We start from the raw sequence: 26,255 nt of genomic DNA on the forward strand, positions 1-26,255 counted from the left end.
TCTGAAATTCATATTCCACAAAAATACATTCACTGACAGCTTTCCATTTGTTCTAATTACAGACAATGACAAGAAGAAATCCTTTTGTGGGAGGGTCACTTTCTCACACTTCCCAGCACTTTGTGGGACGACAGCTTTACCAGGGGTCACCTCTCCCATGTACAGCCCATTACAGCAGGACAAGAAGTCACCTGGGTGTTTCCACAGAGCCTCCACAAGTTCTGCACTAGTAACAGCGTGAGCAGCAAGGCTGAAATAACATGAACTGGCAACAGACAGGTGCATGCACAGAGAGGAAGGAAGGTGACCTAATTCTGGGTTTGCTCCATCAACTATGTACTCTCCTCTGTCTACAACTAGTTAGAAACTCAGCAGGAGCATTGAAAGAAACATTTACTTATGTTATAGCTACAACAGCCCTCTCAGACTATAAACATGCTCTCATTTGATGGCCCTCTTGCATTCCAAGTGGATGAAGCTGAAAGGCTGGAGATCTAGGCTGTCACTGATACCTGCAATCTGTACTTTAGCTCCAAGTATTCTGTTCCCTGTTGAAAAGTGTGATGTGCAGGGCTCCCATACTCCTTTGTGTCTGTTAAAGCCAAATAGGCTGAAGACTTAATGCTAGTCACCAGACCATAGACCAAAAATAACACAATTCCAAGAAAAACAACTACTGCAGAGTGTCTTCCTCAACCATTTGCTCTTGTAATTTCATAGTCAGTGACTGACAAGGGCCCAAACTACTAGTGACTGATCATTAGCATTTTAACCACACCACTCTTCATTATCTTTTAGAACAGCAATTCTGCAGAAAAGTCTTCACTGAGTCCATGTATTTTTTCCAGAAGAGGAAGGCAATATACATTCCAGTTTATACTCATGTGACCGGGAATGAGCAACATCTCAAGCAAGAAAGCCAAAGAGACTCATCCCCTCGCTCTGCAACTTGCTTTGTGTCATGATGCACCTCTTAGGAAAAAAATAAGCTATTTCACACACTGGACTTTAGGTGCTTTCCCAGTTCCTACTGGAAATGCTGCCAGTTTCACAAGGCAATTTTAGAGTCCGGTTTTTTCATAGAGAACTCAAGAGAAATCATATATATCATCTACTGAAAACTGTTTCTTAAATCTACTACCTCCCCAAAAGATTCAAAGAAAAGCCACTTCCACATATATGAGTACTTGGAAGTCACTGTAGTGTGTGTCAGGATGCAACCTTGGATATTGAAGTCTAAGAACCACAATAGCTTGATTTCACTATCCAGCCACACAGGAAAAAAAATGCTATTATGAACAACAGTAAAATCCATTGTGAGGGTGGCAGGGAATCAAGTTTGATGGTTCTAATTTTTTTTTTATAGTATCTCCTTGGCTTTGCAGCTAAGTCATTAACAGCACTCTTCAAATATGCTAATAACACTAGCTGTATGCCATGTTTCTTAATTATTTGGAGACATTTTGGAAAAACCTAGAGCATGCTACAGTAAAAGTCCCACTGAGCTATCACCCATGTGCTGGTTCTGAGTGAACAACTCCAAAGGTTATGCACCTAATATATTCAAAACAATACTCAAGAACAACACAAGCACTATATGTATTAATGCTTAATTTGACAGCACATCTGCATTTCTGAATTCAAAATAAGCATGAGGCATTTCTCACTGTCAATCTCTTCTCAAAAACACAATTGAGAAACTGACATCAATTAACTACAATGTTTTCAAATGCTTCTTTCAAATACAAGAAATAAGCTTCTCCAAGAAACTCTGACTTTTGTGATTGCTTCAAAATGAGAGAAATGTGGATTTCTCAAAGCTTTGCAGGAATGACCCTGCCAAACAGCAATATTTCATATTTGTTTTTCCTGACGGGAACACCAATATATTTCACAGCTTGGCCATTCATTTACTGTGCTCTTCATAGTTCTCTGTTTCAACTGCACAGTGCCTTCATTTTGTTCCTTTTAGGCATGGGAATGCTGCCCACATCACTCTACCTACACTCTCCTACTTGGCAGAACACACCTATCTGAGATTAGTGTCTTGCTGGAGCTGGAAGAGCAAACTTGCAAACGCTTTGATCTATTTACAAATTAGCTGCAATCAATGACATTGCCGAATGGATGAAAGACACTTGGTAAAGTCTGCAATGTCTTCAACTGAGCAAGGCTCTCATCACACTGATGCTTGCAAGCTCCCTAATATTCTGTTTGACCAAATACTACACTCCATAGTTCTTCTGATGTCAAAGAAAAGAAATGCACCGGGCTGAGAACAAGGGGGTTGAATGATCTTCTATTGTTACATACTTGATAAGGTTTATCTGTTACCCAGCCCCTGGGTAAATCTGTTATCCAGCCCCTGTGTAAATTGTTCCAATATAATCTGGCCTCTGGTTGTCAAAATCAGGGATAGGCCTGTTTTAATTAAGTCAGATAATTGAGGATTTTGTTTTATTAAGCATTTCTAATAAGACTTGTCAACAAAGACAAAACTGTATACACAATAATTCAATTAGACATAAAACTGATATATAAGAATATGATGTTTTCATACATTTACTGTTACAATTCCTGATTCAAACTGGGCTATTTTGTACTAGGCTGAGTCATTGATTTTAAAATAAAAAATAAGGTTTAATTTTATATTCTGGATGTTTAAAAAAATCAGATTCTTCTGCTATGCAATGGCACTGGAGGGCTTTATTTATTACAAAGTTGAAATTAGAACTGTAAAGCCATAATAGTAAAATGCTACGATTTTGTCATTTCTTTATTTTAAAGATTTATTTTGTACAAGGTCGGGTTTTGGCAGTTTTTTCCTCAGAATTGGGCATATCACAAGAAAAGAAACAGCAGCAGTGTCCTATAATCTTGCATCATAATAAATTGCCTTAAATTTCACCCCCATCTTTACCATTTTCTTTGTGCTTTTATTCATTTTATCCAAATTAAGCGCATGTCTCTTGAACGTCATTCCAACACGAGAAGGCTGATGGCTTCCCTATGGAGCTGCATTGCCAGAAGGCAGTTTGGAAAGTGACAGCCTGTGAAGTGGCACAATGGACAGCATTATACAGTTGCCCCTCAATTAATGAGTGGAGTGACCCACTTAGTCACCACAGCTGAGTCTTCTAACTAATTCAGAAGATATCAAATATACAATTCAATTGCCCATACTGACATACCAATTGGTAATTAGGTCCAAACAGATTTGCATTTCCCTTGTTTGGTAATACACCATAAAACTGAAAGAAGAAATCACTGTTTAAGACACTTTTCCTACTTGGAAAGGTATATAATATTTTCACAGCATGAAACACAGAAGAGATAATTGACAAAAATGTTAAATGTTGCAAATCTAATGTTAAAGTGTTAAAAGCAAAGCTATGTACTGTCCTGATGTTTAAACTGACAATGTGCACCAAGTAGAACACTTCATCCATAAGCCTTTATTTTCCACTAGTTTCATTGTTTTCATTCTCATGCTATAGTTTGACAAGTCAGAATTTCATTACATATTCCACATCTGAATTATTCCACATTAATTTCATTTGTACTACTAGCAATATCTAACATGGGCCACAAGTTATGAAAATAATCCTTCATGGAAATGGATCCAGACTGTTTGTTTTAACTTCAGTAGATCACTTCCTGAAAAATGTGAAATGTAACTAATGTGTGAGTAATTTCTTAAATGAAAAGAAAAAAACTTCTCTCCTAACTACAATTCCACCATGCTGAAATATTATACTTGACCTTCAACATCACAAATAATAATAACCAAAAGCAAGTAGCCTAATCCTCTTCTGTTTACTCTAGGAAAGGACAGAGATTCTTGCTCATGAATGGGTCTCCTTAAGTGACTCCACAAAGCAAGGAAGCTGAGAAGTTAGCCACAGCTGAGTCAGTGTTTGCCCTGGCATGAGGGAACCCAGACTTAAGCAAGCAGCTGCTGCATCCCTGTCCCACAGAAAGCAAAGGAACAGTCAGAGGTAGCTGGACACACCACCAGCACTGGCCTACAAAGCCTCTGTTATCCTCAACCTCCCACTGACAGAAATAATGTTTACCAAACAGTATTCACATTGCTACAGTGCTGCAGCCAGCTGCACAAAATAGCTCCAGTTTCAAGTGGCAGTAACCTACATTCAGCTCAAGATCTGCAGTTTAGTCACCTATTTCATCTTACAATTTATAAAGCTTCCACTTGGGCTGATTGCCTGTACTTACCTTTACAATTCATGTGGTAAAATAACTTTTAACAATCAGGCTGAAGTACTACATGCTGGGATATAAGACAGCTGCCAAGTGAAGATTTGGAATTCTAGTATAAGAATAAGGTAACATTTTTGCAGCTTTTTATTCACTATTTGTTTACTAGGTTCCTCAGGTCAATGATTATTTGTGTTAACAGGAAGAAAATCATGCCAAAAAGAAGATTTAAGTAAAGGTTACACCAGCACATATGCATTTAAGGGTGGAATAAAGAAATACTGCTTTTACACCATTAAATTTTCCATTTTTGGGGAGATGGAACAGGACTAAGTGAGGAAGAAATGTAAGAAATAAAGACAAACAGAAACAAAATGGTAGAGAGGACATGGGTTGGAAGACAATTAAAAGGTTATTAGATGATAAATAGGCCAAAACCCTGGAATGGAACAGATGGAGGAATATGATGTAGGCCAGACACCGAAGAATATCTGCCAACTCTAGGTCAGGAAATGCAGGATTGAAAGGTGAGATGATTAAACTACTCCTGAAGGCAAAGAAAATGAAAACAAAAATAAAAACGGAGGAAACAAGTCTTCTTGGCAATAAAAACCTCCAGATGGTAACATTCCCTCTCCACTGAGATGCAAAATTCAATAAACAGAGTATTTGACACTTCTGCACCCACCATTGTTGCCATGCAATTCTCCTGTCTTCTGTCCCATGACTGCAAAGCTTTTCCACACATTGTCCATAGGCAACTTGCACATATAAGACAGGGCTCTATCATTTTCAATCAGTTTTGGTTAACAGCTCTCTTGGCAGACACAGATGAGCAATGTCTGCATATTCTGCCCTTTATCAGGGTTCACTCTTTCAGGGCATGCAAATACTAGCTTACAGGCGCCTCAGCTGCCTGCAAAACACAGCAACATCAGAAAAGTGTGCACTTACACAGTCTCCTGCATCATCAGAGGTCCACAGCCACTTAATTTTCCAAAGCAAACTGTCTCAACAGGAGCCATACCTTTATTGGTATAAACTCTAAACATTCCATCTCTCCTACTGACAACAAAAGCACTTTAAAAAGCAAAAATAAAAATCAGAATGTCAAATAAACCAGGAGAACAAAGTAAGTCACCTGTCAGTTCACAGATTTGACTGAAAACTTTTAAGAATATCCTAGACCATTTAATCTTCTAGCAGAGATTACCTTCTCTCTAATCCCTTTAGGACAAGCTGTCATTTTAAAACCAGATAATAGTCTAAGAACTGACAAGTCATTGACATACAGCGTGCTAACATTTGCAAAAGGTTGTTCATTTGACCTGTATCACTGTTTAACCTTTAGCCCTATTGTTCCATTGAGAGTGATGGGCACAATTCTCCATGGGACCACAGGCTGCAAAGAAAGGAACTTTTTTCCTACTCCTGCTAGACATAATTTTTATTAGACAATGAGCTTTAGTGACGACATCCAGACTGACACAGTCCACAGAAAAAAACCCTTGCAAGAGAACTGTGAGCTGGTTTAAGCAAGGAAAGCCAAGAGCTGGCCCATTTCCAAGAATATAATTATTTCTATGCACCTGTACTTCCTGTTCAATATAACAAAAATGTCTTGTTGAAAAGCCTAATATTCCTGTAAATACAAGGCCAAGTTTCAAAGCCTAAGAGTATAAAGCATTTAAAGCACTAACCTAAAACACAGCTTCTTCCACTGACTGCTGCAATCCTCACACAATGGGTAGGAGAATTTGACCACATCGTCTCCTTGAGTTCTGATGCAACCCAATAAATGCAAAGAAAGGAAGCCATACAACAAAAGTGACCAATCATGCAAGTGCAATGATGAACACCAAAAACTTAACTTTGCTCAAAAATATCTAAGAGAAACTGGAAGTTACACTAAAAGAAAAAAATCTGTCACTGAATACATGTGTTTCCAGCTAACGCTAAAATACTAATCTCTGCTTAACTGATTGCAGAGGAAAAAAATTGTAGTGATACTGCTTTCTTCATCAATATCAGAGTTCAACAAAGCAACATTTTAGAGACACAACCTGCTCCTCAGTGATTGTCCATTTCTTTTGTCTTACTACTAAAACTCAGTCTTACAAAAACAAAAAGTCCATCCAAACATCTTAAATAACACTGAAGGCAACATTATAAAGACACAGCCCTTATTTCCAAAATCCAAAATTAAATCTCAATACAGAACAACAAATACTGCCATACTTTATAACTGCACTTTAAAAGTGCATTTCATTTCGCAATAAATTGATTTTCAGATTAGGAAAAAAAAAAATCAGTCAGTACCTAACTGTGGTATTAAAGTTCCGAATCCATAACTCTGAGAACATTTTCATTATTGGATGTATTACATAACACAGCACAAAGTTTACTGCTGTTTCAAGTAATTACTTCCATTTTTTCACTTAAAATAACTAAGTCTACAAGAAAAACACTCATTGTTTCTGGTATAATTAAAAGTTTTAGCCACCTTTTCTGCTATGAAATATAGTGCTGAGCCTTTTGAGTAATCTTCCTACAGTCCACACAATCTAATACACATTTACTGATACATTATTTTCATAAAAAGAATGGAATTGAATGTCTTAACTCAGATCACAGAAAGGAATTATGGAGGGAGGTTGTGAAAAAGGTTCTAGGGCATTCTCTTTTGTGAGGTTCAAACTGGATCCTGAGAAAAAGTTTCAAAAATCAAAGACTCTCATAACAAAAATAGGACATGATGAAGGACATTTGATTATTTTCTTGATCCCAAGGAAACCCCAGCTGTACTAGGGGGAAAAATAACCAAACCAAAACAAAACAAAAGAACAAGCAAAAATAATTAAAAAACCAAAACCAAACCAAACTCCAAAAAAAAAAAACAAAACCAACCAAAACTCCAAATCATATTTCAAAAGCTTGGATGAAACCTCTTCTGGCCAGGTATGGGTTTTCCACTTTTTCAGTCTTAAACATGCTGGAGCAGAGAACCACCTTATCTGTGACCAAGGACTGTTACCTCTATTGATCTTAGAAAACAACAAGTCTTGGGGGTGACTTAAGAAGCCACATCTCTGGGAAGAAAGCAGGGAAGAAACCCAGGCTTAAAAAAAGCAAAGCTTTTCTGAGACCACTCAAGAGTATAAATCTTTAAAGATCTTGCGACTGTTTAACCCCAGGCAGCAACTAAGCACCACAAAGCTGCTCATTATAGTCAAGAGAGGAAGGATCCCATTAGATCCTTTCTAAAGATGAAAGGATCCAACCCTCATTGGAAAAGAAAAATGTCTAACTGAACATAAGGAGAAGGATCTACCTAAGCAGGTCCCACTTGTCATCCTTTAGGATCAGTACCTGTCTCTGGAGAGGGATTGATGGATATGAACAGACTTAGAGGATAGAAGGAATTCCTTGTCTTCCTGCAGACCTTGCTGCCCTGTACACAGAGCTGGCAAACCCTCTCAAGACATTCATCACTGATGCAAGAGGAAGTCTGCTTTTACAGCCATACTGATGAGGTATTCATCACTACGTTTGTTGCTATAGTTGCAGAGATGACTGAATAAAAATAGGATAAAGATCCTTTGGGCAAAGCAACACTATTTTTAAATAGTCTTTTTTCAGAATAGGGCAATGCTTCAATAGACCGGCCTATTGTTTATAGTCTATTCTTACCATACATAATGAAAAATTCACTAAGTTATGATGAATATGAAAATGCAATCCCTTTTTCATTACCCTAAGGAAGTGCTGCAGGAATCATACTCATCAAGTTCATAGAAGTAATGAAATGAAAGAGGTATTTTGAGGTAAGAGCAACAGTAATTCTTAGCTTATATATTGATCTTTTGAGAATATATTTTTATGAACACTATTCTTCCGATCGGATATAGATTTGAAATGTATGTTGAATCAATAATTATTTCTCTGAAGTGTTTGCCAGTACTGCCTTAGATAAAACTCCACATCAATGCTGGTACTGCTACCTAAAACTCTTTACAGTTCTCATAGGGCATATAAACAATTCTCAAATATTGACATAAAATTTCTTGCTTATTGAAAACAATGATCAGATCTCAAGCCTCCTGTGAAGCTTTCTGTTGTAAGCGTAGCAAAAGGAGCATTTCACTAGGTAAGGCTGATTTAAATGAGGAGAAAAATACCCTGTAATGTACATTATACAAAAAGAAAAATGTGTAACCTCAACTCCAAAATGTAGAAGGCTTCAGAGTCTGTCATTATTGACACTTAAAACACCCACTTCAACCAGAAAAAATCAAAATCTAAGGAAAAAACAACAAAGAAGCCATACACCAACTATCCCAATGAATTAAAAGTGTATAGATATTCTTATCTCAAAGATGCTTTTAAGGTGGTGGTAACACATTAGGGCAAAATTGTTGACTGAACTACATTTGAAACACAATCATCTCAAGTGCAGATTGCAGTGTCCTTAAAGTTTGACCTGGTACTTCAGATTTATTGATAACTTCAAAAACTGTTTTCTAAAAGCCTGTGATAAGTAATAAAACAAAGAAAAAAAACACTTTTCAGGATATCGCGAGCTGCCAATCACCCCACAACAATTGCTAAACATTTGGTTAGCAGAGGAATTCACTGGAAGACAAAACAAAAACGCTGAGGGAAAACCTACACCTACCACTGTTTTACTGCCTCCAGTACCAAAACATAAAACAACTGAAATCAAGCTTACCTTTCTGGAAGTGTAGATATCAAAAAATGGTTTGTTTCGAACACTGAACGGTTCCTGTGCTTTGTCAATGAGACCACTTTTCATCTTTTCATGTCGTGGAAATATAATCTCTTTCTCTATACATGCAAGTCGAACATTAAAATCACAGTCTCCAACAGGCTGTCCCTGCCAAGTTACAAAAATCAGTATTAAAATCAAACACTGAATTATTTGAACAATCTAAGTTTTTGTAACACAATATTTAGAATCCTACAGATACATAGCAATACTATCAAATTACTAATTTTTTCCCAAATTTGCAGTTTTCAAGCATTTTTTTTCAGGCTTTAAGAGTTTTAACCAAATCAAAGTTCACAGAAAGCTATAAACCTGTAATATGCATTCAAGAGTACATGAATTAAAAACCTAAATACCTTTAAAGTTAAGTAAAATAATTCAAATACTCCCTAATTAGAGCTTTTATATGGCAGCTATAGCTCTTCACACAGCTTCCCTCTGAAGTCATTTGGATCATTTTGTTCACAATACTTTTAATGACAAGGCAACGAGATTTACACATTTAAGTGAACTCCTTGCCCCTAGTGCAGTATATTGATGCCTTGAAAGAAACATTAATTAATGTTCATTTTTCTGTCACAGAAAAGAGAAAAATAGGTGCAGTTGAAAAATGTGCCAATAAACAATGGCTACAAACCCTGCAAGATATTTGATGGCTCAGTCACAAAAAGGCAGTAAAACCCTTTGCTAAGCCTCAGCAGCATGCCCTGACCTTTCAAGATCTGAAATAAAACAGCAGCTTTACATTGCTCTTTCTACATTTGGTGCATTGCACCAGATCAGTATGAGCGTTCAAAATGCGCATTTGTCAGATTAGTAACAGCTTGTAATGGAGTTTATTATCTTTTGAGCATTAGATAGTGAGGAAAACATGCTATGGATATCACTAGAACAAAACAAGCAACTGTCAACTAATAAATTCTAAAGCTTGCTTCAATCTGAGGTGTCACTTTCACAACAATGAGACACAAAACACGTAGATTTGCATTGCTACAAGTATGATACAGCACCAAAAGTTATTTACATGAGATCATCCCTCATTTTGCCACTCCATTCACACAAGAAAATAATTTTCAAAACCCATTTCTTTCATGGCCTACCGGGAATAAGCTCACAAAGCCTTGGCTTGCAAACCAGAATTCTTCAAAAATTGAAAGCAATGAGCAAAGGAAACTGGGAAGATGTGGGATTCAAATCATCAATGGCAGTAGTATAACTGAGCAGAAGAACCTGCTAGCAGGTATCTCCTGTACTAAAGGCAGCTCGAAGAAAAAATGCACTGCTCCAGCGTGCATCAGAGAAGATCTGAACTGGTCAACTGGAAAGAGAGCCAAAAATAATTGGCAAAATGACATTCTGATGAGGCATACAAAGGTAAGCGAGCAAGTAGTATTGGAACAGGTAGCTCAATCAGGAGAAAGACAGAGTGCCAATTTTTGACCAAAATGAATTTATTCACTTCTTTCCAAAATCATATTGGCTTTCACCAAAATCCTTGACATTTCATGCTCCCAAAGCAGCATTAAGATTGTCTTGTATTTCTTTGCTAACATTAGAACCTACTAGACCTCTGTCAAAAGTCTTCAGTTGTTCACAGCAACAGCTTTAAGAATTATGCATTGCTCCCATACCACATGTATCTCACAACCACTTTCTTTTAGGACTCTGCTTCAGTCTACGTAAGAACAGGCAGCACAGCCACCATCGCTCCGTGGGGAAGCACATCTTGTACAAAGCCTGTGGCAGACACCATGGGTGAAATGTCTAATCTCTGTTTACTGATCCATACTCATGCAGAAGAAAGCTTAGCTGGCTGTCAACGTTGCCTTCAGTGTTGTCCTCCTCTCAAACACAAAGGTGTTATCAGTAAAGAGCCATTCAAATGAAAGGAAAATTAAGAGTATGGAAAAATCCAAGAGGCAGGAGAGTGGTTCATTCTTTATTAATTTCTCACAGAATATAGATGCATGATCTAAAGATTTTTATGTGCCACAGACAAAATGTTGGAAAATCAATCAATTAATCCATCTTTCCATCCTTCTTCTTTCCTTCCTTGCTTTCTCCCCCCATGTACAGCATACTTGAGTACTCATCTATACAGTGACTGAGCTTGTCCTGATTTGTACATGTAATTAAAACACATCTTAAACCCTTTAACAACTGACTGAACAACTGATTGAAGAATTCTTTCCTGGGAAATGTGTATATATATTTTTTTATAACTTCAAAGACCCCCATAATTCTCTAGGTAGATTTCAGCAAGATCTAGTGCACATGCTCTCTTCCCTATAGTACCTTTTTCACTCAGCCACATTTTATTAGTAGGACTGAAAAAGCAAATTAACTAATTAATATTTCATACATCTGAGGTTCCAATAAGCCAGTGATCAGTTATGTTATTTAGAAAGCTTTTTTTCACAACGATTCCTTCAAAAAATGGTTTTGTACAGTGATTTAAATTTATTTCCATCCTGAACAGCTAAATTAAAAGCTGAGGCAACTTCATATGCACCATAAACCAGCTGAATCACTTTCTTTTCCTTAAAATATTCCTTTCACTCTTCTCATAGACTTGGAATTAATTATTTCCTGCAGTTCTGCCAATCATATATTTCTATTTTAAAAGCTTGTTAACTAGAGGGTATATTACAACTAGGTTCCATCAAATAAAGGTCAAAGCTAGGTTGACATAAGATTATATGAGAAAGAAAAACAGACAATGCTGCCAAGCTATTTCTTCATTAGACCAGTATACTCAGAAGTCAACGAGTATTTCATTCTCACAAAAGCACAGGACATTAGCAATAAGAAAATTAGCACATAATTGAATATAACTCAAGGACATACTGAATAAAAGCAGTGTTGGAGGACAGTGTCTCTTTCTTTGTTATTAGAACATTTCCCATAATTACAAAAAATGTTCCTAATATACAATGCGTTTATCCCAGACATAGCCAAAATCTTGAAGTGATAAAATACTTTCCTTTTAGCAAATAAGTAGGAGGGTAACGTAGGCTGCAATAAATAATTCAGAGACCTTGACAAAACCAGGAAGAGATTATTTAGTGTATAAAGCACACATTTAAAAGGTGTCAAAAACCAAGACATTGATGAATGTATAATCTAAACCCAGGCATTAAGTAATAGCATGTTTTTAGGCAATACAGATGTTTTATTAACTTAAGCATTCAGATAATTAAGATCTTATTTCAATATGTAGGCTTTTACTTGTCTGAGAAGGATGAGGGTCACTACTGCTTGACAGCATAATTACTGAAGTACATTAAATGATAATTCCAGTTCTAGACATTTTTAACCCAAAATAAGTGCGTTAGCAAAGGAAGGGTAAAACAAAATTAACAAGTAGCATGTATCTCCTACCAAAGTTACACTTCCCTCTCACTGTAAACAAAATGTATCCTAAAGCAAAGTATCATGTAGACAAGCCCTAAGAGAAAAATCATCTGTTGAACCAACACCTCTTCCTTGAGCAGCTGAGAAATTTATTTTCTTCACCTGTTGAAACTCTAAGGTCACAGCATAGAGTGGGCCTGTAAAATATGGTTTTGATGTTAAAACATCCTCCACACAACTTCAAAACTTTGAAATCCACCCAGGACTCAAAATTTCTAAATTTAAACTTAGGTTATTTCAAGTTAACTTCTTAATTTCTCAGAAATCATACATAACAAGTCACATAAGAATCACAAAAAAGGAGGTTTAAAACCACTGAAAAACAGGGTCTGCAGCTCATTTAATATCCATTGTCTTGAGCAGATGGGGGAAGGCAATTTATTTGCTGAATGGAGATTAGAAAAAACAAAGAAAAAGAAAAGAAAAAATGCTACCACCAAAAAAAAACCCCATCCACCCAACAAAACCAGTGCCTCTAACAATGCTCCAAATGGGTGCCAGAAGATGGAATTTGGACAAGGGCTGTGCTCCGGCCCTCCTGGTTCACAGAGACCTCAGTGTGGGAGTCTCAAGCTCAAGCTACGCCAGCTGAGGAACTCGAAGCCCAGGTCACTACATACAGTGAGATGGCAGGAGGCTCTGAGACGGGATACAGAGGATAACAGGATTTCTGTTGCACATCCTGCCTTCTCTCCCCACAAAGAAAAATGCATCCCTGAGGATCTACCATCACCCTGCACATTTAAGTTTCCCTTCCCCTGTGCCTCAAGGTTACCTCATGGCCACAGGTCAGTGAATTCCATAAGCCTTACACAGAAATTCCTTTACCTAGATGGATGCAGTGAACACACTATGCTATAGAGACTCTAAATTCCATACAAGTCCTTCATCTTTGATTCTGGTATTTATGTGCTTTTCTCTGCAATGCAGCGATAGCAAAAAGAAAAATAATGCCTAGGCCTCTGCACACAGCTGATAGCCAGCATGGTCCAGGATAAACTGAGAATATTTATTATTTTCCTCCATGAGAGATGGCTGAAGCCTACGCACCAGCAAAGTATGCTCCATTTGCTTCTCCAGAGCAGTACCTGAGACATGAATAATTCAGCACACAGATATACGCTCCATGCATGTCTTCACTTACTAAGCCAGAGCGGAACATATGTCACAACTGTCTTAGCTTTAATGATTTTGAGAGAAGAATAAAGAATATGCTCAGCCTGATATTCTACCCTGTGTTTAACGTTATTATTGACAATTCAAGGCACCCACAGCTGACATCTGCATTCCCAAAGAAAGCCCATTATTAGTTCTCCCAATTTCTGAAGACCATGCAGTCCAATATTTTGCATTTTATATTAATGATCTGGCACATATTTCTTCTGACCATTGCTTTAAAATGCTGCTTTTTTTGTACACATAGCTTTATATAAAAACAATCTAAAGGTGCTATTTGAGTTCCAAATAAGATTATTACTACATTCACTACATAAAAGGCCTTTTTTCATTTCCTATGAAGTTTTCTTTTTCAAGCATGATTAAAAGCAAAGCATTAGAGAAATGAAAAATGTTATAGAATTATGAACCTTAAGCTTTTTCTTTCTAACAGGCAAAAGGCATGACAACCAATAGAATCTAAAAATTAATTTTTAAATTTTGGCAGTTATCTACATTTAAAATTTTGATTTTTTTTTTTTTTTTAACTTTTGTCACTCAATATTCAAACTGTATGACAAGGGCAAGGAATTCAGCAGTTTCAAAAAGTTTCTAAAGTTTATCTTAGCATCAATGAGGTACAGCACATGAAATACTACTTCAATTGTAACAATACAACCAGTGTGCTGCAGGAACATGATTACGATTTATACGTTGTTGTTTTATACAATGGCATAGCACTCTGATTTACCACAGAGGAACAACTGTTAGAATAATCAGACCTATTAGAAATATTGCTTGAGACATATATTAAATTACTAGTATTTCCTTAAAAAATAGTCACTGGAAATAAATTTTAAAATGTACAAATGCAAGAAGTTAGTAGACAATGGATAACACCAAGGTCTAACAGAACGTACAAATATAGAACCATGGGGTTTTTTTATTAGTAAACATAACAAAACAGCTAGACTGTCAAAACTGACTAAACAATGTAACCAAAACAGAAAAAGTAGATTGTAATCCAAACATTGCTCTCTCCCTTACTTTTCTTGGCCTGCCCAAAATTTTAAATAAATTCACAATAAAAACCATAAAACTCTGTAATTGCAACTGGATGATAAATTTGCATCACTTTATACCATTTGTATAAAGGTAACATATACAAAGCAGAATATTTGCAATCAGTTGAAGCGACCAAATTATGATTCGCATCACCAACACTGGGCAATAAAGAGGCAGAATTATGGAAACAGGCATCTAGCACAGATGAACACCTAAGCCCTCTCTTTTGTAAACAAAGCTCCAGTTAGGCACTGAAAGCTTAGCAGCTGCTGTTTTCAGAGAACAGACAACTTAGTCAAATTCATTGATTGCATGTATAGTGACTTCATTTAGAAATCCTTCTGAGCCTTCAAAACCAGAACTCAGTAAGGGGATTTTACTGGGACATAAATGACTAAAGTGAAAAGGAATCCTGTTCCGTCTAGACTGGTTGCCTCCCCTCAGGTAAACTGAGTCGAAGAACTTCTCATTTCAATTACAGAGGAAAAGTCACAGTTCTAAAAAACCCTAATTATAAAATAGATGTGTTATCACCATGGGATATTTACACACAAAAAGATTGCATATGGGAATATAAGTTTTAATAATTTATTTTACACTGAATTTAGGCTATCTTCAAAGTCAAATACAGGATTTTACTGCTTCAGTTGTTTCTAATTATTTTTCCTAACGTTTGTGTTGCATGTAGTATGGAGGTATTCTTACCTTAATTGGACCACCTAGTATCTGTTGCAGTCGATATTTTCTCTTTCTACTTCTACTCTCCTCACATTCTCTTCCTTTCTATCAGTCATTCACAATGACTCTTCATAGGAATAGCTATTGCTGGGTTTTCACACGGCTGTCTTTATGAATAAAGAATTATCACTCCAGTGAATTAAAGAACCGTGGGAAAATTCCTTCATCTTAAAAACATTATTAGGTCGTTTCATACTTGAAAAGATTGTGGTACTGGTGTTTTTAGAATATAAATCACTTCATGGTATTTAAAATAAGACTGCCTAGTACAGTTAGTATGAAGTCCTGCAAAAACTAGAAATGGGGTGGGGGAAGTAGTAACAATCAGCAGTTATTCACAACAACTATCTTAGAAAAGGAACCACCTACGCTGCCTAAACCATGACAGAACTAAAAATTAAGTATCAGCTTGTAACACCTGAAGACTTGTAAATATCTATCATTTCAGTACACAATCTGTCTTGAGAGATCTAGGTCGTTGTGTACATGGATAGCTTATGCGTATGAAACACTGAAAATGTAATACTCATTTCAAGAGAAAGTGGTACTCTACCTCATATTTATTTTAAATAAGAGAAATATTCTAAAAAGGAGGATGAAAATACAGCCTTCACATTCTCTCAGTCAGGCTATTCAAACATGTCAGAATCACAGAATGGTCTGGGTTTGAAAGGACCTTAGAGATCATCCAGTTCCAACACCCTGCCATGGGCAGGGACACTTTCCACTAGACCCAGTGGTTTAAAGTCCCATCCAACCTGGCCTTGAACACTTCTAGGAATGGGGCATCCACAACTTCTCTGGGCAACCTGCTTCAGAGCCCAGATTTTAAACCTTCCCACTTCCAGTTTAAAGTCATTCTCCACTGTTCTATCACTACAGGCTCTTGTGAGAAGTCTCTCTCCAGATCACTTCTAAGCTTTCTTCAGTTACTGGAAGGCTGGAATAAGATCGCCCCTAAGCCTTCTCTTTTCCAGACTGAATAATCCCAACTCTCCCCCAGTCAGACATGGAAAATAAAATACTAGTGAGGTGCTGCTTTCAACCTTTATAAAACCAATCCTGAAATATACAGTTACTATATTTGCTATATCCCTCTGATTAACTTTGACTATTTCTCTTTTAGTTCTTTTCCCTTAAAAACAGGAAAAACATGGGAAGAGATAGGGAGAAAGCTGAAAAAATGAAATATTGTCACTAGATTAATTGTAGAAAAGGAATAATTAAAACTAAGAGAAATAAGACAACACAACATTTGAACACTCTCCATATGACGTTTCCCCAATATTGTATTTTGCCTATACATTTTTGTTTTAAAATATAGCAGACAAGGAAAGACTCCATTGCCAGTACTTAGAAAACTGGACAGGATAATGCAACCGGAAAACCTGCCCCACTGTAAATATTTTTACACCTTCCACTTCAGCTGTGATTACTGACACATTTTTGAGAGATCTGAATATTTGCTTGAGACAAAAGCTGGCTCTAAGTCCACTATGGGAATGACTGTCATAAATTGTGAGCTGAAGGAGACAGTTTTTCTATATAAGCATAAGTTTCTGTAGCATAAGAAGATAAAAAGATACTGCAGATAAAAAATGAGGGGTTTTTAAAGGCTCAAATCATGAGAAGCAGAAAATTGTTCAACAAAGATACTGAGAAAAGCTCTTTAAGGAAACCTCCTAAGAACAAAAAAGTTGGGTTTGGACTTTATTCTCCACATAGTATTTAAGGTTTAAAATATCTCAGTTATTTTCATTCACAACCCAACTTAAACTTTCAGGTGTGACTTTGTTTTCGTTTTTTTTTAGCAAGTTTCATGGTTTGCAGAAAAAGTATCATATCAGGGTAACCAAGTAAGAATAAAACCTACAGACACTAAACAGCTGAAAAAATATAAAGGATTTAATATTGTGTTAAGTTCTAAAGCTGCTCTTGAAGAAGTATTTGTTCTGTATCTCTCTCCCAACAACACTTTGTGTCTCTTCCTCTGACAATTAGTGATAGTCTGCCATTCAAAAAGTTTCTGGTGAAACACGCTTCATGTTGAGGTACAAGAACACATAGTTTGAGAATAAAACATGAATGACAGAATTTAATTAACTCCCTTTTGCTTTTATATAATACTCTATTAAGCATTCTTTATTTTGGAAAATACGGAAAACAAACCACCTTCACTGTGATCCATAGTGCCCCCTGGGTTGGGAAAAGGAGGATAAAAGCAATAGATGTGAGGGAAAGAAAGAAACCAATGGTTTTTTTCACACAATCTAACCAGCAAGTAAAACAGTAAAGCTTCAAACTAATTACAACACTAGAGAATGCACCAAACAACAAGCAGCTTGTTAGATAAAAAAAAATAAGAGCATGAAAACAGCAAAGATGTCCTGGTTAGCATGTACTAATTAACACTCTTTAACAATAGTTTACTTTTTGCATGCATCATGGCAAAAGAAGTATTTTTTAAAAAGGGATGCAAAAATTAACAGAAATGCTACTTTTCAATTGCTGTGCACTTTACTGAAACACAAGGAGTAACAGTAAAGAAAGCACAAGGTAGCTGTCTGAAAATTTACCAAAGAAATAAGATTTTCAAATTGTGCTGCTCAGACATACAAGTCAGGTTTTTAATGATGGATAAAAGATGATAACAGGGAAGAGGAATAAGGCAAGAAAGACTTTAAAATGACAACTAGCTATGATACGTCAGTCCTACTTCAGATACCCAAAAGATTTGCAGCATCACTCTCATACTGTGGTGATTCTCCATCCTGTAAGCCACCATTTCTTGCTCTTGCTATACTGTAATGCTGCCCTTTTGGAATTTCAAGATACTCAAATGCATTACCTGGCCAACCTGCCCTTGCTCTCAATAAACAGTACCATAAGCAAAACAAGACACAACTGAGTGGATGGTCTATATTGCATCTACCTGATAGCCCTGAGCCAGGAAGGAATGAGGTGATATACATCGACAGGCTGAGAACATAACACACAGCAGGAGCACCAGTACAAGCATTTGGGTGTTTGCTAGATAAGTTTTCACAAGAAATAATCCAAAGGGTGCAAGAGCAAGCATGCCCATAGCATCCTTACTTTCCAGACTACTAATAGTAACAAAAGCGTTTTAGATCTGTATTTTCAGGTGATACCAATTGAAAAAGAACCTCAGAATTAAAATTAAGGGCAGAAGGGTGACTGGCAGCCAGGTGCATTTATAAACAGAAGAGATGCAATTAAACAGCTGCATCTCTGAATTGTGCCCTCAAAACCTTCCCAGCACAACTTGAAGAAAAGGTTAATAGGCTAATAAGTGAGAGACAGCACAGACTGTGAGACTTACATTGCTTTAAAATGAGGTTTGTAACAGAAAAGTCAGACATGATAATATTTTACAGGGATTTAAAACAAACATTTTTCATGCATTAATTCAATGAGCACATTGGCTGTGGGCAGGATTTACGACCAGCATATTTGTTTACAATGACAAATTTTATCAATAGCAACAGAATAGCTATGCAAAATGACAACCAAAGAAATCTTGATATTGACTTAATTCAATGCACAAAGTATTAGGAAATTTAACCTAAATTCTATCTCCTTTCTAAGCATTTAAATAATCATTCTTTTTCAAGCATTCAGTCTATACTTACCATTGCAATCTGGTCTCACAAAAACTTGGCTAGAGTTTAAAAATTTAAAGGCCAGGGTTAGAAAGGAAAAGGAAAGTTGTACTCATTTTCAGCATCTTTGCTAAGAATGCATTAATTAGATCCTACATCATGCCAGTGTTACTTTTTGTTACTTAACTAAGGAAAAAAATAGTTGCTAAAGTTTAGTGTCCATACATTTACAAGTAGCTACTGAATATTATCTAAGAGAAAGCTTCTCAAGGTTTTTCAGGAAAAGCTATCTCCAAGATGACTGGAGAATGAAGACACATTTTTTGTCGACTGTTTCAGATGAAAAGGGACTTGGATTTGCCTGCATTTGCTTAAGAGGCTATTATTATTCTACTATCAGCTTCCTCTGTTCCATTAGAATTATTCACCAAATCTGAAATTGTAGCTATACAGCTGCAGTTACTATAATGATGAACTCAACCACATACAGAAATGTACACAAATCAAGAAGCTGAAAAGCAACATGCACTGCAGAGATTTAGCTCTGTACTCATTAAGACTAAACACCGTAAGGAATGTTGGGTCCTATTAGCCTTTTATGTTCAGAGGAATAAGAAAAATTCAGATTTCTTGTGCATGGAGCTCACAAAGGTCAAAAGTATGTTTATTTCACTAGGATACAGCCTTCTTCCTGAATTGGATTTGAGCAGGTGGGATGAAATTAGTGAGACAGCAATGTCATATTCTGAGTTGCTATTAATAACAATAAACGCCATGCTTCAGACTGGAAAAAAATTACAATAAAAATCTTTTTAAATCTGAAGAATAATTTGTTTTTGACACAAACATCTCTTGCAACAAAATGGGATGTATTACAAGCTTTTAGAAACTAGATGTCACAGAAACTGTAACTAAAAGAAATAGTCAAGGGATTCCATCCCTTCAAGCATCCTTGAAGACAGACTTTTGCAGCAGCTATACATGATAAGCATCAGAATTGAATACAAAACTTATCATGGAAAGAGACAACCAAAACAACTGACATGCTTTGCTTAAGAACTCAAGTATAGGTTTCTCTAAATCACTGAAAGTCAATTTTTATGTTTCCTTCCTCCTAAGACTTTCCTGTATAGACATCTAGAGCCAAATACACACTATGTATGTCAATCAGCCTGTTCTCTTAGTTTCCTTTGTTTCTCTCTAGAATGCTGCTATAGTTTATTTCTGACACACTACAGCAAAATCAAAAGTAAGAAACAACAAGCCTCACTGATAACAACATGGATTAAAATCTGTAACAGGTAGGTCCTTATCCACTCACCTTCTCTGCATTATGAATGCAATATTTCAGAAGGAATATTCTGAAAGAGTCAGAAAACTCTGCAATGCTTAGCTAGCAAAATAATAGCATTTGAGAATAAGCTCAGCTAAAAATATCTTAGTTCACGAGACCTGACTGAAACACGAGGTTTGCCTGAGCAAAGGTGTTTTTATCAATGGGGTTTGAATGCAAAGATGCATCTCCAAGAGTAGAGTAAGCCTAGTGATGTGGAGGGTGAGACAGGGGACATGCTGCAAATCTTGTAACTCATAATGGACAGCAACTACAGTAACTCCATGACTCACTTCAAGATTCAACTACTTTCCAGATCAAAACAACCAATGCCGAATTCCACAGCAACCTCTGTTATGGGGAATTTTTTGAGTGGGGGGTTGTTTGTTTGGAAGGAGGAGGAGGAATGTTCTGGTTTTGAACAGGACCAGTGCTTCATGTAATTATTTTATTTGAAGACCTGCTAAAAAAATTAACAAAAACCTAACTTACACAACTTATAGGAACTTACTCTTTCTTGCCACTTACTTACAAGTTATAATATATTTACCTCTCTCAGTGATAAAATTCTGTTGATCATTTCTTGCCAAGCCAAACATCCTTGGGTGCCCATTTTTATAATTAAGCTTCTAAAATTAACCTAAAAACAGCTGTGCTTTTTAATCTTTTTAGAAGGGCCACTGCTAACGACTTCTTGCAGATAAAGCCCTGCTTGTACTCATACTGATAACATTATATTAATTCGTCCTTGACTTTAAAATAGTATGACATTGTAACTAGCTCCTCTCTCTCATTTCCAGGGTGCTTAAAAAACAAACAAAACCAAATACTGCTCAAAAGCAGACTTTTCCTAAACATTGACAATCCTCTGGAAACCTGCTGATCATTCTTTCTGTTTGCCAAATGGAATTCATCATCTCAATTCTGTACACTTCACTACAAATGAAGGTTTCCTCCCCTTCCACCACAAAACAAAGCTTAACCAAAATAATGATGAGTTCTGAAAACTGCCATTTTCCTAGTATATGCACATACCAAACTCAATGACTGTACACTTCTTCCATGACATGTTTACTTCAAAAGAAGTGCAACAGCAGTGAATAGCAGGTTAGACTCAAAAGGACAGCAGAGACAAGGCAAGACATGAAGGTAAATAAACACAGAACCATAGGTAGACAGCAGCTGAGAAAATGTAAAGAAAAAATGAGAACCCACAAGTGGTTACAGAAGATCATTTTTCAGAAGAGTACATGGAATTCTTGCTTAGGGAAAAGTCTTAATGGTAGGAGGGATCCAGGAAATTTACACCTACTTTTCAGAAAAGGCTAGAGAAGGGACATCAAGATACAGAATTAAAATGTGTTAACAAAAAGCTTCTAGTCCTAATCTAACACGTCTTCCCCACAAACTACTCCTTCTGAAAGCAGCTATCCTAAGTCACAGTGTGACTATGCTTCCAAGAATACTTAGGTAACTTCTGGTGACTGGTACCATGCCTACACTTGCAATTCCCACTTACACTGAGTGACTGAGCTGAGTAGTACCTTACTCAAGACTGGAAGAGTCAACGGTAGTTTAGAAAGGCTGAAATGTCCTGTGGTTTATTAATACTGTTTTTGTCCTATTAAGAGCCCTGAAATAATAATTTTGTTTTTCCAGAAGCATTAACAGATACTAGTGTTTTCTCCATGGGCTTTTTTGACTAAATTTAACACATTGCTGTGGTTTAACTACAGTAGGTGCTAAGTCTTCTGCACCCACTCACTCCCCTGGAATAACATGGGGGCAGAGAATCAAAAGGGTATAAGTGAGGAAATTCAAGGTTTTGAGATAAACAGAATTTCAAAGCTATAGCAAAAGCTGCACATGCAAAAATAGCAAAGCAAGAAAGTCATTCACCACTTCCCATGGGCAGGCAGGTGTTCAGCCATCCTCAGAGATGGAGCCAGGCTCCATCACACATAATGGTGACTTGGGAAGACAAATGCCACTACTACCAACATCCTTCTTCCCCCAGCTTTATATGCACAGTACAAAATCACATGTCAAGGAATGTCCCTTTGGTCAGCTGGAGTCAGCTGTCCTGGCTGTGTCCTCTTCCCTACTCCTCGTGCACCCCAGGCTTACTCACTGGTGCAGTAGGGTGAAATAGAAAAGGGTTTGAAGCTGTGCAAGTGATACTCAGCAATAACAGAGAACATCCCTGTGTTATCAGCACTATTCCATGCTGATTTGCAAATCCAAAACACCATACAATGTGAGCTACTATGAAGAAAACAACAACAAAAAAAATCTGTAAATGACACCAGCAAGAGCCCCTTGGTGATATTCAAACCTTTACTTTATTTGGAAGCTGGTTTTATAGAAAACAAGTTATCTATTTCCAGTACTCTTTAACAGCTCTTGCTTGTGATCACCAAGACTTTATTCCAAGACTCTATTCTCATTTTCCACAACTTCTACAATATATTTCCTTACTATACATTTTCCCTACAGCCTGTGCCACCAGGACACCCTGCTGTTGAGGACTTAGCAGAGGACCAGCTGCCTGGTTTCAAACAGATATTTGAGGAGGTGACAGAGCAGCCTAACAAGTACTGTGAAGCTCTGGTAACAAATACACCAGGCTAACTCCTCCATCCCCTCTTGATTTCACTGCCTAAATAGTTCAAACATGCTCAAGAAATGGAAAATTTTTCAACAGTGTCTAGCAGACTGTCTCAAATGGCCATTTTTTTCTTTCTGATACATTGCCTGTTATCAAGATGCAAAATACTGAAACGCTTTTGGTGTTTATATTTACTCTGAAGCTCTTACTTATATAAATAACATAAAAACTGAAAAATTAATAATTAATGATGAGCAATAAAACTGAAATACTTACATTAAACTTAATAATGTCATATATCAAGTACCGAGGGACAACTTGTCCATTAACCTTGTCGATGATCATTTCCTTAAAAGAAAAGAGAAAGCATTGGCATTTTTTTTCATAAATATAGAAGAAGAATGTCCACATTTATACTTAGTGCATATACCTGCAAGCATGATGCAATCAAACACCAGCCATGTCTTTATTACAAAAAATATTTTATAACAGGTCAAGATTATAAAAATATTATTGTGGTCTTAAAAGTCTCTCATGAAGCATTCAACAAAACACCAGGAAGCTGTGCTAGGGCTTCCCGTTCTGATTTGCAACATTAATACATTAGTTTCCCCACAGCTTTCAAAATCTTGAGTGAATAATGAGTTTTTAGAAACCTCAGTAAGAATTGTGATCCTAAGCCAACCAAGCACTACTGGAAATCTTGCCCACAGTCAGAAGTACAAAACAGCGAGGATGTAAAGAACAAGCATTCACATTCATTTTCTATGCTCAGGTTGGATCTTTTCATTTTAACAGCATCCTAGCCAGCAGCGAGAGCTGTAATTTGCTTGAATGTTGCACTGTGACTAAACAGGATGGCTCCTTCAGACAGAAATATCACAGATATTCTCTGCATCACATGAAGTCAGTTAGCATTCAATATGCACCAACAAATCACATTGAAAATAAGTAGGGAAAGAACATTAATGACCAATATCCAAACACACAAGTGCTTCCTGAACTTAATGGTACATACAAAAATACATATACCTTACATGGTGCTGCTTACATCTGTCTGTAATTGAGGCTTCCTATGACAGGAATTAGACATACTATATGGAGTTTGATGAACCACCAAGGAAGACTGAAAATGGTAACAACTAACCACTGGTAGATCTCTTCCAGAGACAATTCTGAAATAACCACTTCTCTAAATGCAATCCATCTTCTCCCTACCTCCGTCCCCTGATTCTTGGCTAATAAGTTGTATCAGCTACAGACTTTTTTTAAAAAAAATTAAAACATTAGGAGTTAAAATTCCAAATTCACACAAACAAGATAAAACAACTGAAAAACATGAAAACAGTTCATTATGAAAACAAAATTAGTAGCTCAAGAATTATTCTGAAAAAGAACATGTCGACTCAAATTAATTTTGTTTAGTTAATGTCTTGCTATTTTTATGTCTTACAACCTTTTCATTTCTCTCAGAATCCATAGATTCTACAAAATAAACCCAAAAAAGTCTGATTGACTCATGTAAGATTGATTTTCAGTCTGTACAACAATAAGTAGATTCTTAAATTGTACCTAGCATCTAATCACAATTTGCTTTGAAAAATAAGCAAGTAGTTCAGTTGTAAAAACATAGATTTGTTTTAAAGCAAACAAAGTTTGAAGCATTTAAAACTGAACTAGAAGACATGAAGATGTTGTTCTCAAAAACCACTGGAAATCTAAGTTGCCCAATTAATATTTTGGAATCCCATCTTCTGTGAACACAACACTGAGATGGAGACTTGGACTTCAAAGCCACATACACAGCACTCACAGGCGTTATGAATGACTGCCTGAGTTGACCTTACATATCATTACACATAATTTTAAAAAATGAAAAAACATTAATCCAATTACTGAAAACTATTCCTTTGTAATATTACAATATCTTACCTCTAAAAATTTAGTCACAGTCACTGTCAAATAATGTGCAGAAAAGGTCTACATAGAATTGATGTAAGAAAATACCACTCTTCTAGTGTCCAATATTTAGGTAGGACACTGGGGAGCAGACACAATGCTGCAATGACTTCTTTAACAACAAATTTTATAACTAACTACTAGAACAGATGGGTACGACTCAAGAAACAGAAGGCGTGATATGCAAACTTGGAAGAGGGTATGAAGATATAATGCAAGGGGGAAAAAACCCCATGATAAAAACCCCACCTGAAATTCCTGAAAGTAATCAGGTGAAACAAATAAAAAAGTAACAGTGAAACAAAAGAATGCTGCTGTTTTTCATGAACTCTCAGCTGAACTGGCAGGTGAAACAACTTTTTTGAAACACATTTAATTGAGCACATATTTAGGGTTTAAGGACTCACTTTCTCAGCATACATATTCAGAACCCCAGCTTTGATGCAAAGCTAGCATTTGTATGCAAAACCCTGAAAACATTTCAATGCCTGGTATTACAAGATTTTATGCCTAATTTTAAAAATCTGAATCTCTGCATATTCGGTTTAAGAAGGATTATAAAATACAATAAAGAGGACCAAGAACTGTTTTTTAAACATCCTTTGAAGTGTTTATTTTTAACTTCTTCTCTACTTCAGACACATAAACATTTTCATTCTATTACTGATCAAACAAGTCTTCTTCCTCATCTCCTCCCTTCTTCTCTTCCTTCTCTGCCTCCTGTTCTCTTTGACAGCCTGACTGAAATCCCAGCTAGCAGAGCAAAAAACAATAGCACAATATGCCTTAGAAGATGAGATGACAAATTCCTGCACTGCTCATCTCCATCATGACAACATTCCCTGCTCCATTAGTTACGCCAATACAACTGTCATAAGGCAAAAGCTGTAAAGTGAGCATAAGAATGGTTCAGATTAGAAATGCTCCAACACATCATTATTTTACAGTGTGATTTCAGAATCTTCCTTGAAATTATCAGAATTGAAAAATACACCAGGGAATAGATCCTAGAGATAACTTCTGAGAAGATGGGAAAATGTAGTATTTGAGAAATGACCACAATCAAACTCACTCGTTCTGACCTGAGTAATAACCTGATACTATAAGACTATATTTAAGCCAATTTTTAAATAACTAAAAACTTAAACCCAAATCCACCCACATAACATGTTAATATAATATAAAAGTATCCATAAGGCACACCTGCATCCATGCAGCTCCTTCTACAGACTCCATACAGATTTACAGACAGTATTGTGTGTTCTATAACTACCTGTGCTATTACGGCTTGTCCATTAGCTGCTGATTTAGATATCCACTTAACCCATGGGCCTGAAGAACAAGGCCCAGTGATCA

At 36.5% G+C, this 26,255-nt stretch overlaps 1 protein-coding gene across 1 annotated transcript in view; it reads right to left on the reverse strand.

The window, feature by feature from the left end:
- Nucleotides 1-26,255, reverse strand: part of RNGTT (RNA guanylyltransferase and 5'-phosphatase) — a 167,373-nt gene that overhangs the window by 95,022 nt on the left and 46,096 nt on the right. Inside the window, exons 10-11 of the mRNA XM_056486456.1 lie at nt 23,217-23,288; nt 8,948-9,112 (exon numbers count right to left, since the gene is read on the reverse strand). Coding sequence (XP_056342431.1) covers nt 8,948-9,112; nt 23,217-23,288 — 237 coding nt within the window. The remainder of the gene's footprint in view (nt 1-8,947; nt 9,113-23,216; nt 23,289-26,255) is intronic.

The sequence above is a fragment of the Oenanthe melanoleuca genome, chromosome 3, assembly GCF_029582105.1.
Source record: "Oenanthe melanoleuca isolate GR-GAL-2019-014 chromosome 3, OMel1.0, whole genome shotgun sequence".
In the NCBI taxonomy this organism is placed as follows: Eukaryota; Metazoa; Chordata; class Aves; order Passeriformes; family Muscicapidae; genus Oenanthe; species Oenanthe melanoleuca.